General features: G+C 48.3%; 1 protein-coding gene across 1 annotated transcript in view; it reads left to right on the forward strand.

The window, feature by feature from the left end:
* The window catches only part of SMPDL3A (sphingomyelin phosphodiesterase acid like 3A), a 68298-nt gene that overhangs the window by 37794 nt on the left and 9589 nt on the right, over positions 1-20915 (forward strand). The window contains exon 6 of the mRNA XM_073675953.1: positions 20477-20657. Coding sequence (XP_073532054.1) covers positions 20477-20657 — 181 coding nt within the window. The remainder of the gene's footprint in view (positions 1-20476; positions 20658-20915) is intronic.

A 20915-nucleotide genomic window follows, 5' to 3' on the forward strand; every position in this document is an offset into this window, starting at 1 on the left:
CCAGCGAATCCTCGCAGCGCACAGTGTGTGTCCTGGGGGGAGTCAAAAGTTTTCATTTTAGACCGGTCAGTATAATCCTCCATACAGTATTATGGGCACTACATAGTCCTCCATACAGTATAATAAGCCTCATATATTGCTCCATACAGAATAATGAGACCCATATATTGCTCCATACAGAATAATGGGCCCCATATAATGCTGCATACAGAATATTGGACCTCATATAATGCTCCATACAGAATAATGGACTCCATATAATGCTCCATACAGAATATTGGGCCCCATATAATGCACCATACAGACTAATGGACCCCATATAATGCTCCATACAGAATAATGGACCCCATATAATGCTGCATATATAATGCAGTTAAACAATATGCAACAGCAGAGACACAGACGGAACAAAAGTACTGTATATTTATTTTATTTAACAACTAATATTAATTGTAAAACATGTATTATATGGTAACAATTTCTTTACAATGTTTGACAGTAAAATAAGCAGTAAATCACATAACAGAATAAAATATCAGAATACACTAGAATTCAGAGGCTGGTGGTTTAAAATGATCTACTGGAGGGAAGGGGAGCTAGATTGTCATTAACTATACTGGGCAAGGGGCAGACTTTTAAAGCTTTGACAATACTTTGTTCCTACCGCTACTCGCTGCCCGTTTCCCCCGTAACTCTCTATCCACTTTTGCGGTGTTGCTTTTGTGTCTGCTGGTCCCCGTCTGACTACTGTCTTTCCCTCTATTCGTGCCCTGTCTCTGTCAGAAGTAACGGCCCTTCTCCCGCGTCCTTCCTGGTCGCCGGCCTGACCGTGAATCTCCGATCTTACACCTCCGGAGCTTCTGCGACGTCCTGTCACTGGCGCACACATCTGAGAACCGTGCCACCGCAACCTGTTCCCGTCCTGTCGACCGATGTCACCTGAGTGAGGAACCTTGACTGGCGTCGCTCGGATATTCAGGGCTTGACCATCGACATCTGGGCTGGGAAGCGTGACTGGCATCGCTCGGGTCTTCGGGGCTTGACCTTCGATGTCTGGGCTGGTCAATACGCAGCACTTTTCTTCCTGACAGGGACTCCGGACACTGCTGTTGCTCCTTCCGACTCTCTCTTCGGCGTCAGAATCACCTCAGAGCTTGCACACATGCTGTTTTTCTCCTCAGCTCGTTTCTCTGACAACGCTGTCCCCAGAGACCTGATCAAACTCCTCCCCTCTGCCCCGCCTCCACGCTGTTCTGGTTCCACAGTGTCTTGTCTCCTTACACATAAAAAAAATGCTCCACATATAATGCTCCATATAGAATAATGAGCCCATATAATGCTCCATACAGAATAATGAGCTCATATAATGCTCCATACAGAATAATGGGCCTCATATAATGCTCCATACAGAATAATGAGCCCATATAATGCTCCATACAGAATAATAGACCCCATATAATGCTCCATACAGAATAATGAGCCCATATAATGCTCCATACAGAATAATGGGCCTCATATAATGCTCCATATAGAATAATGAGCCCATATAATGCTCCATACAGAATAATGAAACCATATAATGCTCCATACAGAATAATGGGCCTCATATAATGCTCCATATAGAATAATGAGCCCATATAATGCTCCATACAGAATAATGGGCCTCATATAATGCTCCATACAGAATAATGGGCCTCAGATAATGCTCCATATAGAATAATGAACCGATATAATGCTCCATACAGAATAATGGACCTTATATAATGCTTCATACAGAATAATGGACCTCATATAATGCTCCATACAGAATAATGGGCCTCAGATAATGCTCCATATAGAATAATGAGCTCATATAATGCTCCATACCGAATAATGGACCTTATATAATGCTTCATACAGAATAATGGGCCTCATATAATGCTCCATACAGAATAATGGACCTCATATAATGCTCCATACAGAATAATGAGCCCATATAATGCTCCATACAGAATAATGGGCCCCATATAATGCTCCATATAGAATAATGAGCCCATATAAGGCTCCATACAGAATAATGGGCCTCATATAATGCTCCATACAGAATAATGAGCCCATATAATGCTCCATACAGAATAATGGGCCTCATATAATGCTCCATACAGAATTAAATTGCTCCATACAGAATAATGGGCCCCATATAATACTCCATATCGAATAATAAGCCCCATATAATGCTCCATACAGAATAATGGGTCCCATATAATGCTCCATACAGAATAATAGGCCCCATATATAGCTCCATACAGTACGGGCCCCATATAATGCTCCATTTAGTACAGGCCCCATATATTGCTCCATTCAGTACGGGCCCCATATATTGCTCCATATAGTATGATCCCCATATATTGCTCCATTCCGTATGGGCCCCATATATTGCTCCGTTTAGTACAGGCCCCACATATTGCTCCATACACTATGGGCCCCATATATTGCTCCATACACTATGGGCCCCATATATTGCTCCATTCAGTATGGGCCCCATATATTGCTCCATTCGGTATGGGCCTCATATATTGCCACATACAGTAAGGGCCCCATATATAGCCACATACTGTATGGGCCCCATATACAGTATATATATATATATAGATACTAGCTATTGAACCCGTTCTACGCCTGGGTGGCGAGCATTTTTATTGGTATATGGTCTCCCATGCTGGTATGTGCTGCCCCCCTCCTGTTCCCACCATCCTATACTGGTATGTGTGGTGCCCCTCACCCCAATCCTGGTATGCGTGGTACCCCTCACCCCAATCCTGGTATGCGTGGTACCCCTCACCCCAATCCTGGTATGTGTGGTACCCCTCACCCCAATCCTGGTATGTGTGGTACCCCTCACCCCAATCCTGGTATGTGTGGTACCCCTCACCCCAATCCTGGTATGTGTGGTACCCCTCACCCCAATCCTGGTATGCGTGGTACCCCTCACCCCAATCCTGGTATGCGTGGTACCCCTCACCCCAATCCTGGTATGCATGGTACCCCTCACCCCAATCCTGGTATGCGTGGTACCCCTCACCCCAATCCTGGTATGCGTGGTACCCCATACCTCATCCCTTTCCTGGTATGCATGGTACCCCATCCCTATCCTGGTATGTATGGTATTCCTCTTCCTGGTATGCATGGCCCGCCTCATCCGAATCCCGGTGTGCGTGGCCCCCCTCATCCGAATCCCGGTATGCGTGGCACCCCTCATCCCCCCAATCCCGGTATGCGTGGCACCCCTCATCCTCCCAATCCCGGTATGCGTGGCACCCCTCATCCCCCCAATCACGGTATGCGTGGCACCCCTCATCCCCACAATCCCGGTATGCGTGGCACCCCTCACCCCCCCAATCCCGGTATGCATGGTACCCCTCACTCAATCCTGGTATGTGTGGTACCCCTCACTCCAATCCTGGTATGTGTGGTACCCCTCACCCCAATCCTGGTATGTGTAGCCCCCGCATCCCTTTCACGCTGTACACACATCCAAAAAAAATAAACATTTATACTCACCTTTCTTCTCTGTGCTCCAGCGCTGCTGCGTCCTGTTCTGCCGGAGGCCAGGGAGGAGTGCTGCGCCAGAGCACTGCGCTGTCCGGCGCCATTTTGCTGAAAACACTGCAAATGTGTCTTCAGTAAAATGGCACCGGATAGCATTATGCGCATGCGGCGATCCCACGCATCACTCCTGCCCCGGTCTCCGGCGAAGAGAGAGGTGTCGCGGCAACGCTCCTCCCGGTCAGGTAAATATCTAAGTATGGCGCCGGAGATCGCGGTATGTGTTCAGTGTCTACACATAACGCGATCTCCGGCGCCATACACTCCTCTTACCTGTAACGGCTCCAAGCGTTCTTCTGTCTGGAGCCAGACTGCGTGTCACGCATGCGCAGTCTATAAAGGATTCAGACAGAGTAACGCTTGCAGCGTTATATTATAGATATATATATATAAAATCAAATACTCACCTCTCCCCGCTGGCGGGTCAGGACCCCTCAGCGTCTTCCCACACTCTGCACTGTCAGAGCAGGCAGCGCAGTGTAGTGACATCAGCGCTACTTCTGCCCTGATACGTCACAGAGTCAGGAGATGTGGAAGACGCCAGAGCTGCGGATGAACAGGGAGGGGTAAGTTAAGTGCCGGGGCCCTGAGGGAGCAGGGGGACCTTGTGACGCGAGTCACTACAGAAATAACAGTCTCAGAAGAGGAGAGAAAAGACTAATATTACTGAAAGAAAAATAATATTAGAGCTACTTACTAGATAAAAATAGGGAGGTCAAACAATCCAAAGTCAAGTCCAGGAAGATGGCGCAGTACAAAGGGAGCAGACAAAAGAGTAGTCAGATAACAAGCAAATGGTCAAAATCCAGGTAAGGGAAAATAGTCAGGCTGGGTCAGGCACAGAGCACAGAGAGATCAGTCCTACACAGGTAATACCAAGTGTACAATTGACACTGGGTGAAGGAGCTAGCATGCTTAAGTAGAAGACTAATCAAGGGAAGTGAACACAGATGATTGCAGAAACAACCCAGCAAACCCAAAACAGACTGACAGCCTCCACACAATAGTAACCTAGCAGACAAGGAAAGTGTGGAGACCGTGACAGTACCCCCTCTTCAAGGGGGGGCCACCGGACCCCCAGGTCTCCCAGGAAACCGCCGATGAAAGGCCCGGACCAACCGATCAGCCCTCACAGAATGAGCTGGGAAAAAAATAAAAAACATAAAAAAATAAAGACCATCTGGCCTGTCTAGGTGTCAACCGCTTAGCAGATTCGATGTACGCTAGATTCTTGTGATCTGTCACCACGGTGACCAGATGAATGGCTCCCTCCAAAAAATGCCTCCATTCTTCAAAAGCCAATTTGACAGCAAGTAACTATCGATTACCCACATCATAGTTTCTTTCAGCAGGAGAAAACGTCTTAGAGAAAAAGGCACATGGTCGCAGATTAGTTAAAGGTTTAGGACCTTGAGACAATACAGCCCCCAACCCCAACCTCGGAAGCATCCACCTCCACAATGAACGGCCTCTGGAGATCTGGTTGAACAAGTACAGGAGCAGACATAAAACATTTGTTCAAGTTTTCGAAAGCTCCGACTGCTTCTGACGACCAAACCTTTAGCTCCGCCCCTTTGCGAGTGAGGTCCGTAAAAGGCTTGACGATCTGAGAAAAACCTTTAATAAATTTTCTGTAATAATTTGCGAACCCTAAAAAGCGCTGCAGAGCCTTAAGGTCGCTGGGTTGAACCCAATCAATGATGGCCTGAACCTTCCCAGGATCCATCTTAAACCCGGAGGCTGACACAATGAAGCCCAAGAATGATATTTCTTGAACAGAAAAGGTACATTTTTCAATCTTGGCAAACAAACAATTATCTCTTAACCTTTGCAGAACCAAACGGACATGTTTATAATGAATATCCAGATCAGGTGAAAAAATTAGAATATCATCTAAATAAACCACAATGAATCTCCCAATATAATCAGAGAGAATATCATTCATAAAATTCTGAAAGACCGCGGGTGCATTTGTTAGCCCAAAAGGCATGACGAGATTTTCAAAAAGACCTTCAGAAGTTAAAAACGCTGTCTTCCACTCATCACCCTCTCGAATACGTATCAGGTTATATGCCCCTCTAAGATCCAGTTTGGAAAACCATTTGGCCCCCGAAAGCTGATTATATAGATCGGGGATAAGTGGAAGCGGATAAGTATTTTTAACAGTTATCTTGTTTAATTCTCGGAAATCGAGGCAGGGACGGAGACCTCCATCTTTTTTTTTAACAAAAAAGAATCCGGCTGCAACCGGCGATGAGGAAGGACGAACATGACCTTTCCGTAAACTTCGTTAATATAAGCTTTCATGGATGCCCGCTCAGGGCCAGACAAGTTATACAAGCGAGCTTTGGGTAATTTGGCATTAGGAATGAGATTAATAGCACAGTCATAGGGACGGTGAGGAGGTAAGATCTCAGACTCTACTTCCGAAAAAACATCTTCGAAGTCCTTCAGGTATTCCGGAAGACCCTCCAGACTAACGGAGCAAGCATGCACAGATTTAAGAAATTTTTCAATACAATGAGGGTCCCATTTGACAATATCTTTCTGATACCAGTCAATGATCGGATTATGTATGCGCAGCCAAGGAAGACCCAACACAATCCCAGCAGGTAAATTGTCCAGAACATAACAGGAGATTAATTCTGTATGCAGTGACCCCACCTTGAGTGTGAACTCCACCGTAACTAACTGAACCAGATTTTTTAGCAACGGTGTTCTATCAATAGCCACAATTTGAATAGGGTCTTCTAACTTAACTGTCCCTAATCCTAATTTCTGAACAAGTCCCGAATCAATGAAATTAGCCGTGGCTCCACAGTCAATAAAGGCAAATGTTGATAGACATTGTTTTTGAAACAGAAGTTCAGCATTCAACAACACTTTATCAGAGGAGTAAAAGGGTACCTGTAAGTCTGGGTGACCTCCTCGACAATCACCCAGACCTAGGCGTTTCCCGACGGCTTATTCGTTGCAGGTCGTGCTGGGCAATCCTTTAAGAGATGTCCAGATTGGCCACAATACAGACAAAGTCCAAGTTCCAGGCGGCGTCTCCTCTCCTTAACCCTTGAGCTGGCAGCTCCAACCTCCATAGATTCTACCTCTGGTAGACGACCCGGGCCCGGTGGACAAAATGGAACCTCGTGTTGAACCTTGCGTCTCTCCCGCATCCTCCGATCCATGCGGATAGCCTGAGTCATGGCCTCCCCCAAACAACCAGGTGGAGCATGCAGAGCCAGAGCGTCCTTTAGAGGCTCCGAAAGACCCCTGAGGAATTGGCACCTGAGAGCCGCGTCATTCCAGAGAACCTCAGTAGACCACTGACGAAATTCAGAACAGTAGTCTTCTGCTGTGTGGTTACCCTGTGTCAGGTTCATGATCCTTGTCTCTGCCACCTTGACCCTGTCAGGTTCATCATAGATCTGTCCTAAAGCGTCAAAGAAAGCGTCCACAGAAAGACGTTCAGGAGAAAAAGGGGGTAGAGAAAATGCCCAAGTCTGGGGACCCCCGCGCAGAAGTGACATTATAATTCCCACCCGCTGTGACTCATTCTCTGATGACCGAGGACACAAGGTAAATAATAATTTACAACTTTCTTTGAAAGTTCTGAACTGATCTTTCTCCCCCGAAAATTTGTCAGGGAGTGCTATAGCCGGTTCAGGGGGGCTCAAAGATACGTCAGATGGTTCAGAAGTCATGACAGTGGTCGGAGAGGAAAGATTCTGAGGGACTGTAAACGTACCAGAAATCTAGTCTTGTAACTGAGCCTGTGAGGACGCCAGTTTGTGTTGTTCCAAGGCCAGATCCTGAACTAACTGAGTCAGATTCGCCACCTGATCACACAAAGTACGTAACGGATCCATAGGTGGGAAAAAGGAAAAAAAAAAGTGAACGGTCAATTGTAATGTGACGCGAGTCACTACAGAAATAACAGTCTCAGAAGAGGAGAGAAAAGACTAATATTACTGAAAGAAATATAATATTAGAGCTACTTACTAGATAAAAATAGGGAGGTCAAACAATCCAAAGTCATGTCCAGTTAGATGGCACAGTACAAAGGGAGCAGACAAAAGAGTAGTCAGATAACAAGCAAATGGTCAAAATCCAGGTAAGGGAAAATAGTCAGGCTGGGTCAGGCACAGAGCACAGAGAGATCAGTCCTACACAGGTAATACCAAGTGTACAATTGACACTGGGTGAAGGAGCTAGCATGCTTAAGTAGAAGACTAATCAAGGGAAGTGAACACAGATGATTGCAGAAACAACCCAGCAAACCCAAAACAGACTGACAGCCTCCACACAATAGTAACCTAGCAGACAAGGAAAGTGTGGAGACCGTGACAGGCCTACTCGCGGGCGTCGACACGGGGCTCTCCCGATTCACCGGGCCCATAGCGTGCCGTGGTCCCCGACAGCGAATTTGCCCCTCGCTTCTTCTGGGCCCCGGCACATGCCGGGAGAACAGCTGTGCTGTGATGGGATGCAGGACTGAACCCTCAAATTGGATAATGACGCCGAATAAGGGACGGTTGGGAGCTATGACCATATTGTTACTGAACAAATAAAAAAATATATACCATGACACAATGACCACAGAGTGTCTTGAGTGTAGCCACCATCCTGCTTTTCTTCTTAGTCCGGCACAGACTGCTATGACTTCTTCCAGTCAGGACCTCTGCAGAAAGCAACACACAGACATTTATGACTGATCACTTCTACAGCACCTTCCACACTTCAAATTCTACTTCAACACTGCACCAGATAAAGCAGTGTGTGCAATGGTACCACCCTTGTGCCCCTGCACAGTAACAGTACCTCTCTTTTGTTCCCCCCACGATTAAGTATCCCCAAAAGTAAAATATACTACAGTAGTGATGTCTCCCTATATGATCTCCTTAGGGTAGAAATGGCCCTCTCTGTGGCCCCCATAAAATATTAATGCATATGTCCTCTTTTGTGACACCCGTTAAATAGAAAAATTGCTCTTTATGTACCGATACAGTAATAATGTCTGTCTTTATGCTCAAATACAACAATAATGCCCCCTGCCCAGTAGAAGCAATACAGTAGTAACATACACCATTTCAGCCCCCATACAGTAATAGCATCCACATTTTATGTCTTGATATAGTTGGAACATCCCATATTGTGACTCCATAAATTAAAATTTAGTAATGATCGGCCACAATGGGGAATATTATTAATGTCCCCATTCTGGACCTCATACAGTAATAATATCACTCAATTTGCTTTCTACAGTAATTATATCCTCCACTTGCCACCATAAGCTAATAATGTATGTTCATTATTCTGGCACCCATACCAACATAATCCTGTAATAATGTCCCTTTTCCTGTGCCCCATCCTGTAATAATTCAATAAGTCAATAGTAGCCAGCTTTTCCAGATCGTAGTTTCTCCTTGGTCCGATCATCTGCCAGGGATCCGCATGGAAATGAGGGAGGTCTGCAATCGCTTGGAACCAAAACAAATAAAGTCCAGCTGAGGAATCCTTATTTTGGCATTTTTCTTAACATCTTTTTATTCTTCAACAATCCTTAAAGAACATCATTCCTTTTTGGACCAGGTATGTACATACAGTGGGTACTCTATGGCAGTATAGAGGACACAGCTGTCTAGGAACAGACTACGCGTTTCAACCTTATAGGTCTTCTTGTAGACCAGGAAATCAGACTATCATTATATCTCATATACTGAGAAACTTACTCTATGCTATTGTGGAGCATGTTCTTTTTTGCTCTGTTGCTGCTTGCTTATGATTGCTCAGCATCATACAGGGGAAAGAAGTACATACCCTCTGTGAAAACTATCACATAACACCCACTTAGACTTAACAAAAGTTAATTCATTAGGTGCCAAATACTTTGATTTGCTGATATCTCTGCAACGGGGAGGTGAAATAAAAAAAATAAAAAATAAGTTTTATTCAGCTTTGCAGCCCCTATTACATCATCTGCAGCCACTATTAAATCATGTGTCCAGTTCAACATTAAACATTTTGTGAATGGCCCTCTTTAAAGAGGTTTTCCTGGAGTATGATATTGATGACCAATTGTTAGGATAGGTCATCACTATCAGATTGGTGAGTGTCCGACATTCAGCACCATCACCAATCTGCTAATACCTGGAGCCATGGCCGACTGAAGTACACAATGTACAGAGCCAGAACACTACTGTTCTGTACATTGTGTGGGGGGACATTTATGGGTACTGCAACTTGGATCACATTCACTCCTGTGATCTGAAATTGATTTTCCTGTCCTAAGAATAGGTTATCAACATAATTGTCTAAGACAACCCTTAAGGCTCTTCCCAGCCATGTGCAGGTCTACAATTTTGTCCCTGGTGTCCTTAGACAGCTCTTTCGTCTTGGACATGGTGGAGAGGTTGGAGTGCGATTGAATGAGTGTGTGGACAGGTGTCTTTTATACATGTGTGGCACCCCAGGGGTCTGGTTTCCCACAGTAATGTAATGTTATGTCTGAGAGCAGGTGGGAGGTCCTTTGGTCAGGGATCCTGTGCATGCCACACCTCCTGCCCAGTCTTGGGAGGGGAAGAACTTCCCCTATATAAACCCGGGGCTGAAGCAGGGTTAGCAGTCAAGGAGAGTAGAGACAAGAAACAGTCACAGGAAGAAACAGCAGAAGCTCAGTGGGAGCAATACTACTACCAGTCAGGGGCTGGCAGCTGCAGAGCTCGCCCTGACTGAGAAGCTTTCTTACCGGACCCGGCGTCCGAGGCTGTGGGGACTAACTCTTACCCAGCAGCAGAAGCCGACCGGCAGGGGATTTCAGGTCCTCTGGCCCAGAAACCCGAAGGCACGGTCACACGCGTGGGACCAGCACCGCCATCGTGGAGCGGAAGCCATTAGAAGGCCCCGAGTCACCGGCCATACGGGTGAGCACCACACGGTACACTCAGGGACGTGGGCTACTTATATCCGCTTCTAGCAAGGTAGCCAGAAGAGTACAGTCAGTTTGGGAGGCCTACAACTCCGCCTGGCCAGGGGAGATCCCATCTGCTCAAGGACTGACCAGGCCCCGTTCACTAGCAAGTACTCCGGGAGGGTCTATCGTTGTTACCAGTAAAGACCCTGAATTACACCGCACCGTCTCTGAGTGGTTCCTGCTACCCCCATCATCCACATCTGCTGCCCTGAGGCCATACCCCTCCCGTTGGGGGTTATACCATCTACGCTGCACCATCCATCCACCGGCCTCAGCGGACTGTCTTGCAGCGGCAGCTCCATAGCTGCATTCAACGGGTGGCGTAGTCGTCCTACATCTACCGCTGTTACATCGCCGCTCAGTTTGACTCCCTGGGCACGGACCGGGTCACCGCCACGAGACTACAACCCTCAAGAGATCCGGCTCCGGGTAAGCTCCCGCGTGCGCAAGGCAGCGCGACACAGGCCCAGGGGCGCGTCAACTTTGGCGTAGTCGGCAGGATTTCGTGCCCGCAACCACCGGGTACTGCGTGCCTGAAAAAGAGACTTTTCAAACTTACCTGTGGTGAAGATTCCCGCCATCCGGCGCCATCTTCAGCCTTCTTCCCGCCATCGGTGAAGTTTCCCGCCATCCGGCGCCATCTTCTGCCTTCTTCCCGCCATCCGTGGAGTTTTCCCGCCATTGGACGCCATCTTGAGGATGCCGCGCGGGAAGAAGAGGGGCGTGGACTCCGAAAGCGCGCGAGAACTGAAGCCCCGCCTCACGTCCGGACGTTGCGTAAGGTCCTGGAAGGAGCCCAGCAGACGCCGACGTCACAGGAGCGCGACGGAAGGTCCTCAACCCTGACGATCCACTGCGGAGCCGCGGCCTACGGAACAGGATCATCGCAAGGTAGGCCACGGTCCACTAGGGGGAGGAAGATGTCGGATACGGAGGAGAGCTTCACTGCCTCAACCCCCGCCAGCGCTACCGCTGCTGCAGTTATGCCCTTCACCATGCCCTATATCCCGGGAGCAGCTTGGCTACCCCAGTACTCAGGGGAGTCACATAACCTGCATGACTTTAGAGAAAAGCTGGATAGCCTCTTCCAGGTGTACCCCCTCACAGAAGAGCAAAAAGTGAGCATCCTGGTGGCCCAACTAACCGGGGCAGCCAAAAGGGAAGTAAAATCCTGGCCACCTGGGAGGAAGACTGTCGCAGGGATACTAACCCGGCTGAAGGACACCTTTGATACCCGCACCTCAGCCGAGATTAAGCTTAGATTCTACGGGTGCAAGCAGCGAGCGCATGAGAGTATAAGGGACTATGCACTAAACCTACAAGAGGCCCTGAGGGCCATTAAGCAGACCGACCCTGATGGAGTGGGAAATGAGGACAGGCTGTTGACCGAACAGTTTATAGAGGGACTGTATTGTAATACCCACCGAACCCAGTTGCGGGCAATGGCCTTACAGGATCCCCATCTGGGCTTTGCACAGTTCAAGGACAGAGCCATCCGGGTGCTCCGAGAACCGGCACCGGGTGGCGTTGTGACCCACAAGCGCCCTGCTATCACTTACCACCAGGAGGCGGCGCCCTTGTCGGCAGGGCCTGTGGGAGCTGATGCGCAGGCTTTGGACAATGACCCGGCTCCAGACCTACACCATCAGGTCCAAGAGCTAGCTAAGAGCGTTGCTGCGCTAACCCGAACTGTGCAGTCTTTACAGGCTTCCACCCCAAGGAAGATCCAGCTGGCATCCGGACCGGAGGACATCCCGTGGCGTCGACCAAGGAGGACCCCACCGGCCAGAGGAAGACCCAGTGTCCGATACAGCGAGGACGGACGACCCATCTGCCGCCGCTGCAATCAACCTGGACATATGGCAAGGTACTGTTCTTTAAACGGGCACAACCTGGGGTAGAGGGCCAACCCCCAGGAAAAAGATCACCAGGCCCATCGAACTGGCGCGACAGATATGTGGGAGGACGTCCAGTCTTGCCTGTGGTACTGGATGGCATTCCCATGAGTGCCCTACTGGACACCGGGTCACAGGTCACCACCATCCCGTACGTGCTCTTCAAGCAGTACTGGAATGACTCGGATATTACCCGCTACCCTGACGACGACTTGAGTATCATCGCCAGCAATGGCCAGCCCGTGCCGCAGATCGGATTTAAAGAGGTGACCATCAAAATCGGTAGAGTCGAACTGGCAGCACAGGGACTGATCATTGTAGATATTGACAAACATGAGAGTCACCCAAAAATAACTCTAGGAACTAATGTAATTGAAAATTGTCTTGCAGAGGTGATTTTCCTTTTACAGCAGGTTGCCAAGAACGCCAGCTCCGGCGAGCAGCGGGTGCTCCAGAAAGAGATCCGGGCACTGATGCGACGGCAACAGGTGGAACTCTCCGGCGGTGAGATTGGTAGCGTAAGAATGTGTGACCCTTTTCCTATTGCCATGCCCCCAAAAAGTGAAATGATGATTTGGTGCCGGGCAGCTATTGGTCTGAGAGGTAGAGATTACCAGGCAATGGTAGAACCAGTTTACTCGGACAGTAGGCCCACCATTTTGACAGCACGGGGGGTGGTTGATGTACGCCATGGGAGGGTGCCCGTTCGCATAATAAATATCGGGGAGAGGGAAGTGTACCTGCCCCGGTATGCCACGCTAGCCAAATTATATACCATTAACCAAAATTCTATACAATCTGTGGAACCCTTGCCTCCATCTCACCCGGAGGAAGGTAACGGCTCTAAGAAAAACATGGAGGACTGGTGTCAGCAACTACATCTGGGTACTGACTCCACTCCCGCACACCAGAAACAAGGAGTCTATCGGGTGGTTCAGGAGTACGAGAGAGTGTTCAGTAAACACCCGTTAGACTTCGGGCGAGTCAAGGGGGTAGAACACCACATCCCCACGGGAGACCATCCTCCTATAAAAGAGAGGTATCGACCCGTACCCCCTGCCCACTACCAACACGCCAAGGGGATGCTTAGAGACATGAAGGAGGCTGGGGTGATCAGGGATAGCTGTAGCCCCTGGGCAGCTCCACTAGTCTTAGTCCGAAAGAAAGACAACACCATGAGGATGTGTGTAGATTACCGGAAAATCAATCGTATCACACACAAGGATGCGTACCCCTTACCAAGGATAGAGGAGTCATTGGCTGCTTTAAGATCTGCTAACTTCTTCTCTACCTTGGATCTCACTAGCGGGTACTGGCAGGTTCCTGTAGCAGAGGCGGACCGGGAGAAGACCGCATTCACCACCCCGATGGGACTTAGCAAGTTCACCTGCATGCCGTTCGGACTCTGCAACGCACCGGGAACCTTCCAACGACTAATGGAGTGTTGTCTGGGCCACAGAAACTTCGAGACGGTCCTGTTGTACCTGGACGATGTCATCGTATATTCCAAGACGTATGAGGACCACCTGAAACACCTGGCGGAAGTGTTCGAAGCTCTGGCAAGTTACGGCCTAAAGGTGAAACCCTCCAAGTGTCACCTCCTGAAACCAAAGGTGCAGTACCTGGGACACGTGGTGAGCGCTGACGGAGTGGCTCCCGACCCTGATAAGATCACCGCAATTAAGGAATGGCCAAGCCCCTCCAGCGTAAAAGAAGTGCGGCAGTTCCTCGGGTTGGTAGGCTACTACCGAAGGTTTATTCCCGGTTTCACCAAAAAGGCAGCACCTATGCAGGACCTCCTGATAGGCCAGTCCCGGAAGGCCAAGAACCAGAAGCCGCCCTTCAGATGGGAGGAGCTGGAAGAAGAGTCCTTCCGCCAGCTGAAGATGGCCCTCACGGGGGACGAAATCCTGGCGTACCCGGACTATAGCCAGCCCTTTATCCTGTACACCGACGCCAGTAACATCGGGCTAGGAGCCGTACTGTCCCAGATCCAGCAGGGGAAGGAACGAGTAATCGCCTACGCCAGCCGAAAACTGCGACCCACCGAAAGGAACCCCGAGAATTACAGCTCATTTAAGCTAGAGTTCCTGGCCGTAGTATGGGCAGTCACCGAGCGCTTTAAGCATTACCTCGCTTCTTCCCGGTTCACCGTGTACACGGATAACAACCCGTTGACACACCTGGACACGGCAAGACTCGGTGCCCTGGAGCAGAGGTGGATGGCCCGTCTGTCCAACTACGAGTTCACAATCAAATACCGGGCAGGACGCTCCAATACCAACGCGGACGCCCTGTCCAGGATGCCCAACCTGCCGGACGGAGGAGAAGATCCGGAGGGACTGGAAGAAGTTGAACTCCCTGCGTTCCACCGTCATGGGACTATCCAGTATTCCCACCGGGTAAGGAGTAAGCAGGCTGCTACGTTGAACCCCTTACCCCACTACAACTGGGCGGAAACGCAAGACAGCGACCCTGCCGTCCGACTGGTGAAGGAGATGCTGACTCGGCCGGAGGCTCGCCTTGAACCAGACGCTCCGGAGGAAGCCAAACAACTATGGGCAGAGAAGAGTCGACTGTTCCTTTACAAAGGGAAGTTGTGCCGCAGAATGGTTAACTCCCGGACGCATGAATTACTCTGGCAAGTAGTGGTGCCACGAAGAGACGCAGCCATGGTGATGGAGGCATACCACGACGGAGCTGGACACTTCGGGTGGAAGAAGCTGGAGTTCCTGCTGCGCGAGCGGTTCCACTGGGTAGGCATGAGGGGAACCATCGAGAAGTGGTGCAGAGACTGTGGCCCGTGCAACCTGAGAAGGAAGGACCGTGCCAGCCAGAAGACTCCCCTGCAGTCCATCGTCACCCGGCAACCGTTGGAACTGGTAGCCTTGGATCATGTAAAACTGACCCCAAGCAGAAGTGGCTACGTCTACGCGTTAACCATCGTGGATCATTACTCCCGGTTTCTGGTTGTCGTCCCCGTCAAGGACTTAACGGCTCAAACAGCAGCTAGAGCCTTCCAGCAGCACTTTTGCCGTCCACACGGGTACCCGGACCAAGTGCTGACGGACCAGGGACCTGCCTTTGAAGCGGAGGTCTTCCAGGAATTCTGCAATCTGTATGGCTGCCGGAAGATAAGGACGACACCCTACCATCCGCAAACTAATGGACTTTGTGAGAAAATGAACCAGGTGGTAATGGAACTTCTAAAAACGTTGCCCCTGGAAGAACGCAGTCTGTGGCCTGAGAAGTTGCCCGATCTGGTGGACCTATACAACCACATCCCGGTAGGTTCCACCAACTGTACCCCGGCTTACCTAATGAGGGCAAGACCTGGTAAGTTACCTGTTGACCTGGAAATGGGAGTCCTGACACCCGAGGACACTTCACCAGAAACAGACTGGGACACAGAGAGGCAGCAGCAGTACCGGAGAGTACAGGAGAGCGTGGAGCGAAGTCTCTGTCAGGCTAGGGAAAGACAAGAGAAAACTTACAACCAGTATGCTCCCGCTGTTCCCCTGGTACCCGGAGAGCAGGTCTTGAAGAGGAAGAGACGGCTCCACAAGTTGGATGACCAGTGGGAGAAGGACCCGTACACCGTACTGCCCTCAAGCCACGAGAACCCGAAGGTTTGTACCATCAGTAAAGACGGAGGGGAAACCACAGCCATTGTATCCCGGGACCACCTGAAGAAGTGTCCCGAACAACTGAGGAACCCTGAAGAGGAACAAGAAGACCATCGACCCGTAGAGGAAAGGGAAGATATGGTTAGTACTGTGCTCAGGGACTTCCCTCGGTCTTGGACTCAAGTCAATGGTGCAGTTGTGGTACCCGTACTCACCTTCCTCCAACCAGCATCCCAAGCACCTACGGAGCAACAGGTAGAGCTGGAAGAACAGCCGGTCCAGGAGGCAGAAGACTCCACACAAGCAGAACAGGAGGATCAACCCTCTGCTTATAGTGAGCCTGCCGTACCCCTAGTGAGACAAAGAGCCGGTAGACAGCTGCCCAGTTTACCCTTGACAGCTCCTACACCCTGTAGTTCAGGGCCAGACAGTCAGCTCCGTAGGTCCACTAGGGCCACTAGAGGCCAGTTACCCGCACGCTGGAGGATTTGAAGTGTATAAATTGTTTTATTTATGTTTATCTGTGTATTGTTGCTTGTGTATAATTTTGTGTTTACAGTTATTTTTAGGAATCCTTGGTGGATTTACCGGGAATCCTTGTACATAGTTGGAGCGTAACCCAGGATGGACTAGAGACTGTTAAGGACTCGGGGTAGGACTGACCCCTACCTGGTTACGTCTCCCTGTTTTGGTGAAATGGACACCTTGCTTTTCTTCAAAGACTACACCCGGTTACGGACATGCCGTGACCACCTTTATGTGTTTCTTCTTATTGTACTATTATTGTTGTTATATCTTGTTATGTTTTTCTAAAATATGTTTAGTCCCGGAGTACTAAATTTCACTAGGGGGGAATGTGGCACCCCAGGGGTCTGGTTTCCCACAGTAATGTAATGTTATGTCTGAGAGCAGGTGGGAGGTCCTTTGGTCAGGGATCCTGTGCATGCCACACCTCCTGCCCAGTCTTGGGAGGGGAAGAACTTCCCCTATATAAACCCGGGGCTGAAGCAGGGTTAGCAGTCAAGGAGAGTAGAGACAAGAAACAGTCACAGGAAGAAACAGCAGAAGCTCAGTGGGAGCAATACTACTACCAGTCAGGGGCTGGCAGCTGCAGAGCTCGCCCTGACTGAGAAGCTTTCTTACCGGACCCGGCGTCCGAGGCTGTGGGGACTAACTCTTACCCAGCAGCAGAAGCCGACCGGCAGGGGATTTCAGGTCCTCTGGCCCAGAAACCCGAAGGCACGGTCACACGCGTGGGACCAGCACCGCCATCGTGGAGCGGAAGCCATTAGAAGGCCCCGAGTCACCGGCCATACGGGTGAGCACCACACGGTACACTCAGGGACGTGGGCTACTTATATCCGCTTCTAGCAAGGTAGCCAGAAGAGTACAGTCAGTTTGGGAGGCCTACAACTCCGCCTGGCCAGGGGAGATCCCATCTGCTCAAGGACTGACCAGGCCCCGTTCACTAGCAAGTACTCCGGGAGGGTCTATCGTTGTTACCAGTAAAGACCCTGAATTACACCGCACCGTCTCTGAGTGGTTCCTGCTACCCCCATCATCCACATCTGCTGCCCTGAGGCCATACCCCTCCCGTTGGGGGTTATACCATCTACGCTGCACCATCCATCCACCGGCCTCAGCGGACTGTCTTGCAGCGGCAGCTCCATAGCTGCATTCAACGGGTGGCGTAGTCGTCCTACATCTACCGCTGTTACATCGCCGCTCAGTTTGACTCCCTGGGCACGGACCGGGTCACCGCCATGAGACTACAACCCTCAAGAGATCCGGCTCCGGGTAAGCTCCCGCGTGCGCAAGGCAGCGCGACACAGGCCCAGGGGCGCGTCACATGTAACGAGTTCAAATAGGTGCAATGAATACAGGTAATGAGTGCAGAGTAGGAGGGCTTCTTAAAGAAAAACTAACATGTCTGGGAGAGCCAGAATTCTTGCAATAAAATGCAATTTAATTATTTAAAAATCAAACAATGTGATTTTCTGAAATTTTTTAAGATTCTGTCTCTCACAGTTGAAGTGTACCTACGATAAAAATTACTGACCTCTTCATTTTTTGTAGGTGGGAAAACTTGCAAAATCAGCAGTGTATCAAACACCGTATTTTTGGGGCATTTTAAGACACACCGGACCATAAGACGCACCTAGGTTGTATAGGAGGAGAATAGAAAAAAAAATTGAAGCAAAAAATATGGTCATGATGAACTGTTATGGGGGAGGAGGTTTGCTGCTGACACTGTTATATGGGCAATGTCCCCCAATTCTGTACTAATATCCTCCATCCTGGTATATATGGCCCCCACTTCCTGTTATACTTGGCACCCATCCCCATCCTGGTATGCGTGACACCCCTCATGCTCATCCTGGTACGCATCGCACCCCAATTCCCATCCTGGTATACATGGCACTCCAATCCCCATCCTGGTATGCATGACACTCCTCATCGCCATCCTGGTGTGCATGGCACCCCTCTTCCCCATCCTGGTATGCATGGCACCCCTCATCCTGGTATGCATGGCACCCCTCATCCTGGTATGCATGGCACCCCCACATCCTGTTATGCGTGTCACCCCTTTCCACCATTCTGGTATGCATGGCAGCCCTCATCCTGGTATGCATGACATCCCTCATCCTGGTATGCATGGCAGCCCTCATCCTTGTATGCATGGCACCCTTCATCCCTCATCCTGGTATGCATGACACCCCTGATCCTGGTATGCATGGCACCCCTGATCCTGGAATGCATGGCACCCCTCATCCTGGTATGCATGGCACCCCTATCCCCATCACGCCCCCCACAACCCACACCATCCACAGCAGCAGTATAATATAATACATTCAGATTATAAGAAGCCTCCCCCACTTTCTTCCAAAATTTTGGAGGAAAAAATTGCGTCTTATAGTTCGAAAAATGCAGTACTTATTTGCCCCACTATACGTAGGTTGAAAAAGACATAGATCCATCAAGTTTAACCTTTCTTCATCAGTTATATATTCTCTAGTGTTCATAACCCACAATGCCATTTGCTGTGTGAAAAGCATCAAGCCTTTTTTTATGCAAATAAAGAGTCTGCCATCACTACCTCTTGCAGTAGGCCATTCCATAGTCTTGCTATTCTAATTGTAAAGAACCCTTTCCTATTTAGCTGCCAGAATCGCCTTTCCTCAAAACATAATGGATGTCGCTTGGTCCTTTGTAAGGTCCTTGGAAACAATAAATCATGTGCCAGTCCTTTGTACTGAGCACACATGTAACTGAGGCATCTATCTTCTAAGATAAACAAACCCAACTTTTCTAACCTCTCGTTATAGGAGAGACTTTCCATCCAATGTAATAATCTAGTTGTTCACCTTTGAACTGATTCAAATTTTCGAATATCCTTTTTAAAATGCCCAGAACTCGATCCCGTATTTTAGATGTGGCCTGAAAAATGATTCATGGAGGAGTAACAATGCATTGGAATCACAGAATTTATCTTTTTATACATCCTAAAATCCTGTTTGCTTTTGCGGCTGCTGCCTGACATTGAGTACTGCTGCTTTCTTACTTGTAACCAGAATACCCAAGTCCTTCTCCTGTTCTGTAGTCCCGAGTATACTCCCATTTAATGTATATGCAGCAATATAATTACTCCAGCCTAGGTGCATTGCATTTAAACTTCATCTGCCAAGTGTTTGCCCATGCAGACAACTTATCTAGATCGATTATGTCAAAAACTGACGCTTTACTCTCACACACACAAAATTAAAATAGTGATTAAGAAGCTGGCATGAATCCTGATAAATTCCCTTTAAACAGTAGAAAAATCAAAAAGTTTATGCAAACTGTCATTATTAGCTATTACATGCAGTAACGTACAATTTTAAAAACATTTAAACTTTTATTGTCTTCTAGTAGCCGCTGCATGCAGTTCTCAGACACTTCACTGCTAATGAGGTTCAGGCTAATAACACTCATTCTGAGGCATCTACAAATTTATAAATGGAAGTCAAGTTTCTAAAATGAATGTGTGGGATTGAGTCTCCATCTAGTGGTTAATAGTGATGGAAATGGATTGTGGAAACTGATAGCTGTTACAAGTTATAGGAACAGTAACATTGCTTGTTTCTGATTACTTGAATAAAATGTTACCTTGAAATGTATAGGATAACTATATATTGTTATAATATATATTATTATATAAAAAAATAAGTAACCAAAATAAATATACAAAGAAATAATACATTTGTATCAGCTTTGGAAGGAAAGTAGCTGAAATTCAAATCAGTTGACTGTCAAAGTTTTTGATACCTGTTACATTTAAACACTTTTTAATCTAATATTACAAATATTTTGTATGTATCTTCTTATTTATTTATTTCACTTTACTGGTGTCCATATTTTTGTAGGTGTACATCATTGCTCATGTTCCCATTGGATTTCTTCCATTTACTATATTGACAACAGCAATGAGAGATGGATTCAATGAAAAACTGGTGACAATCTTCCGCAATTATAGTGATGTTATTGCTGGACAGTTTTATGGACATACTCACCGTGATAGTATTATGGTTGTTTTAGATGAAAAAGGTAAGATTAGATTATTCCAATGGTGTACATAGAAAACAAGAGGCCCCATGGCAAAATTCCTTAATTAGTCCCTCTCTCAATCCCCCCTTGCCCTCCCCCAAAAAATTCTGCAGAGTAGGCAGGTTGATGGTGCATAGGGGAAGTCATAAATGGTCTAACTTTTAAGGATGCTGCAAGAACAAGGTTATTGTGCCTCTACTGAATTCTCTTAGTGTAGTCAACCACTAAGGCACACCTTTCATGGCCCCCATAGATTAT

Source organism: Phyllobates terribilis, unplaced genomic scaffold (genome assembly GCF_046119375.1).
Source record: "Phyllobates terribilis strain yellow unplaced genomic scaffold, ASM4611937v1 Scaffold_3__8_contigs__length_932513732, whole genome shotgun sequence".
NCBI lineage: Eukaryota > Metazoa > Chordata > Amphibia > Anura > Dendrobatidae > Phyllobates > Phyllobates terribilis.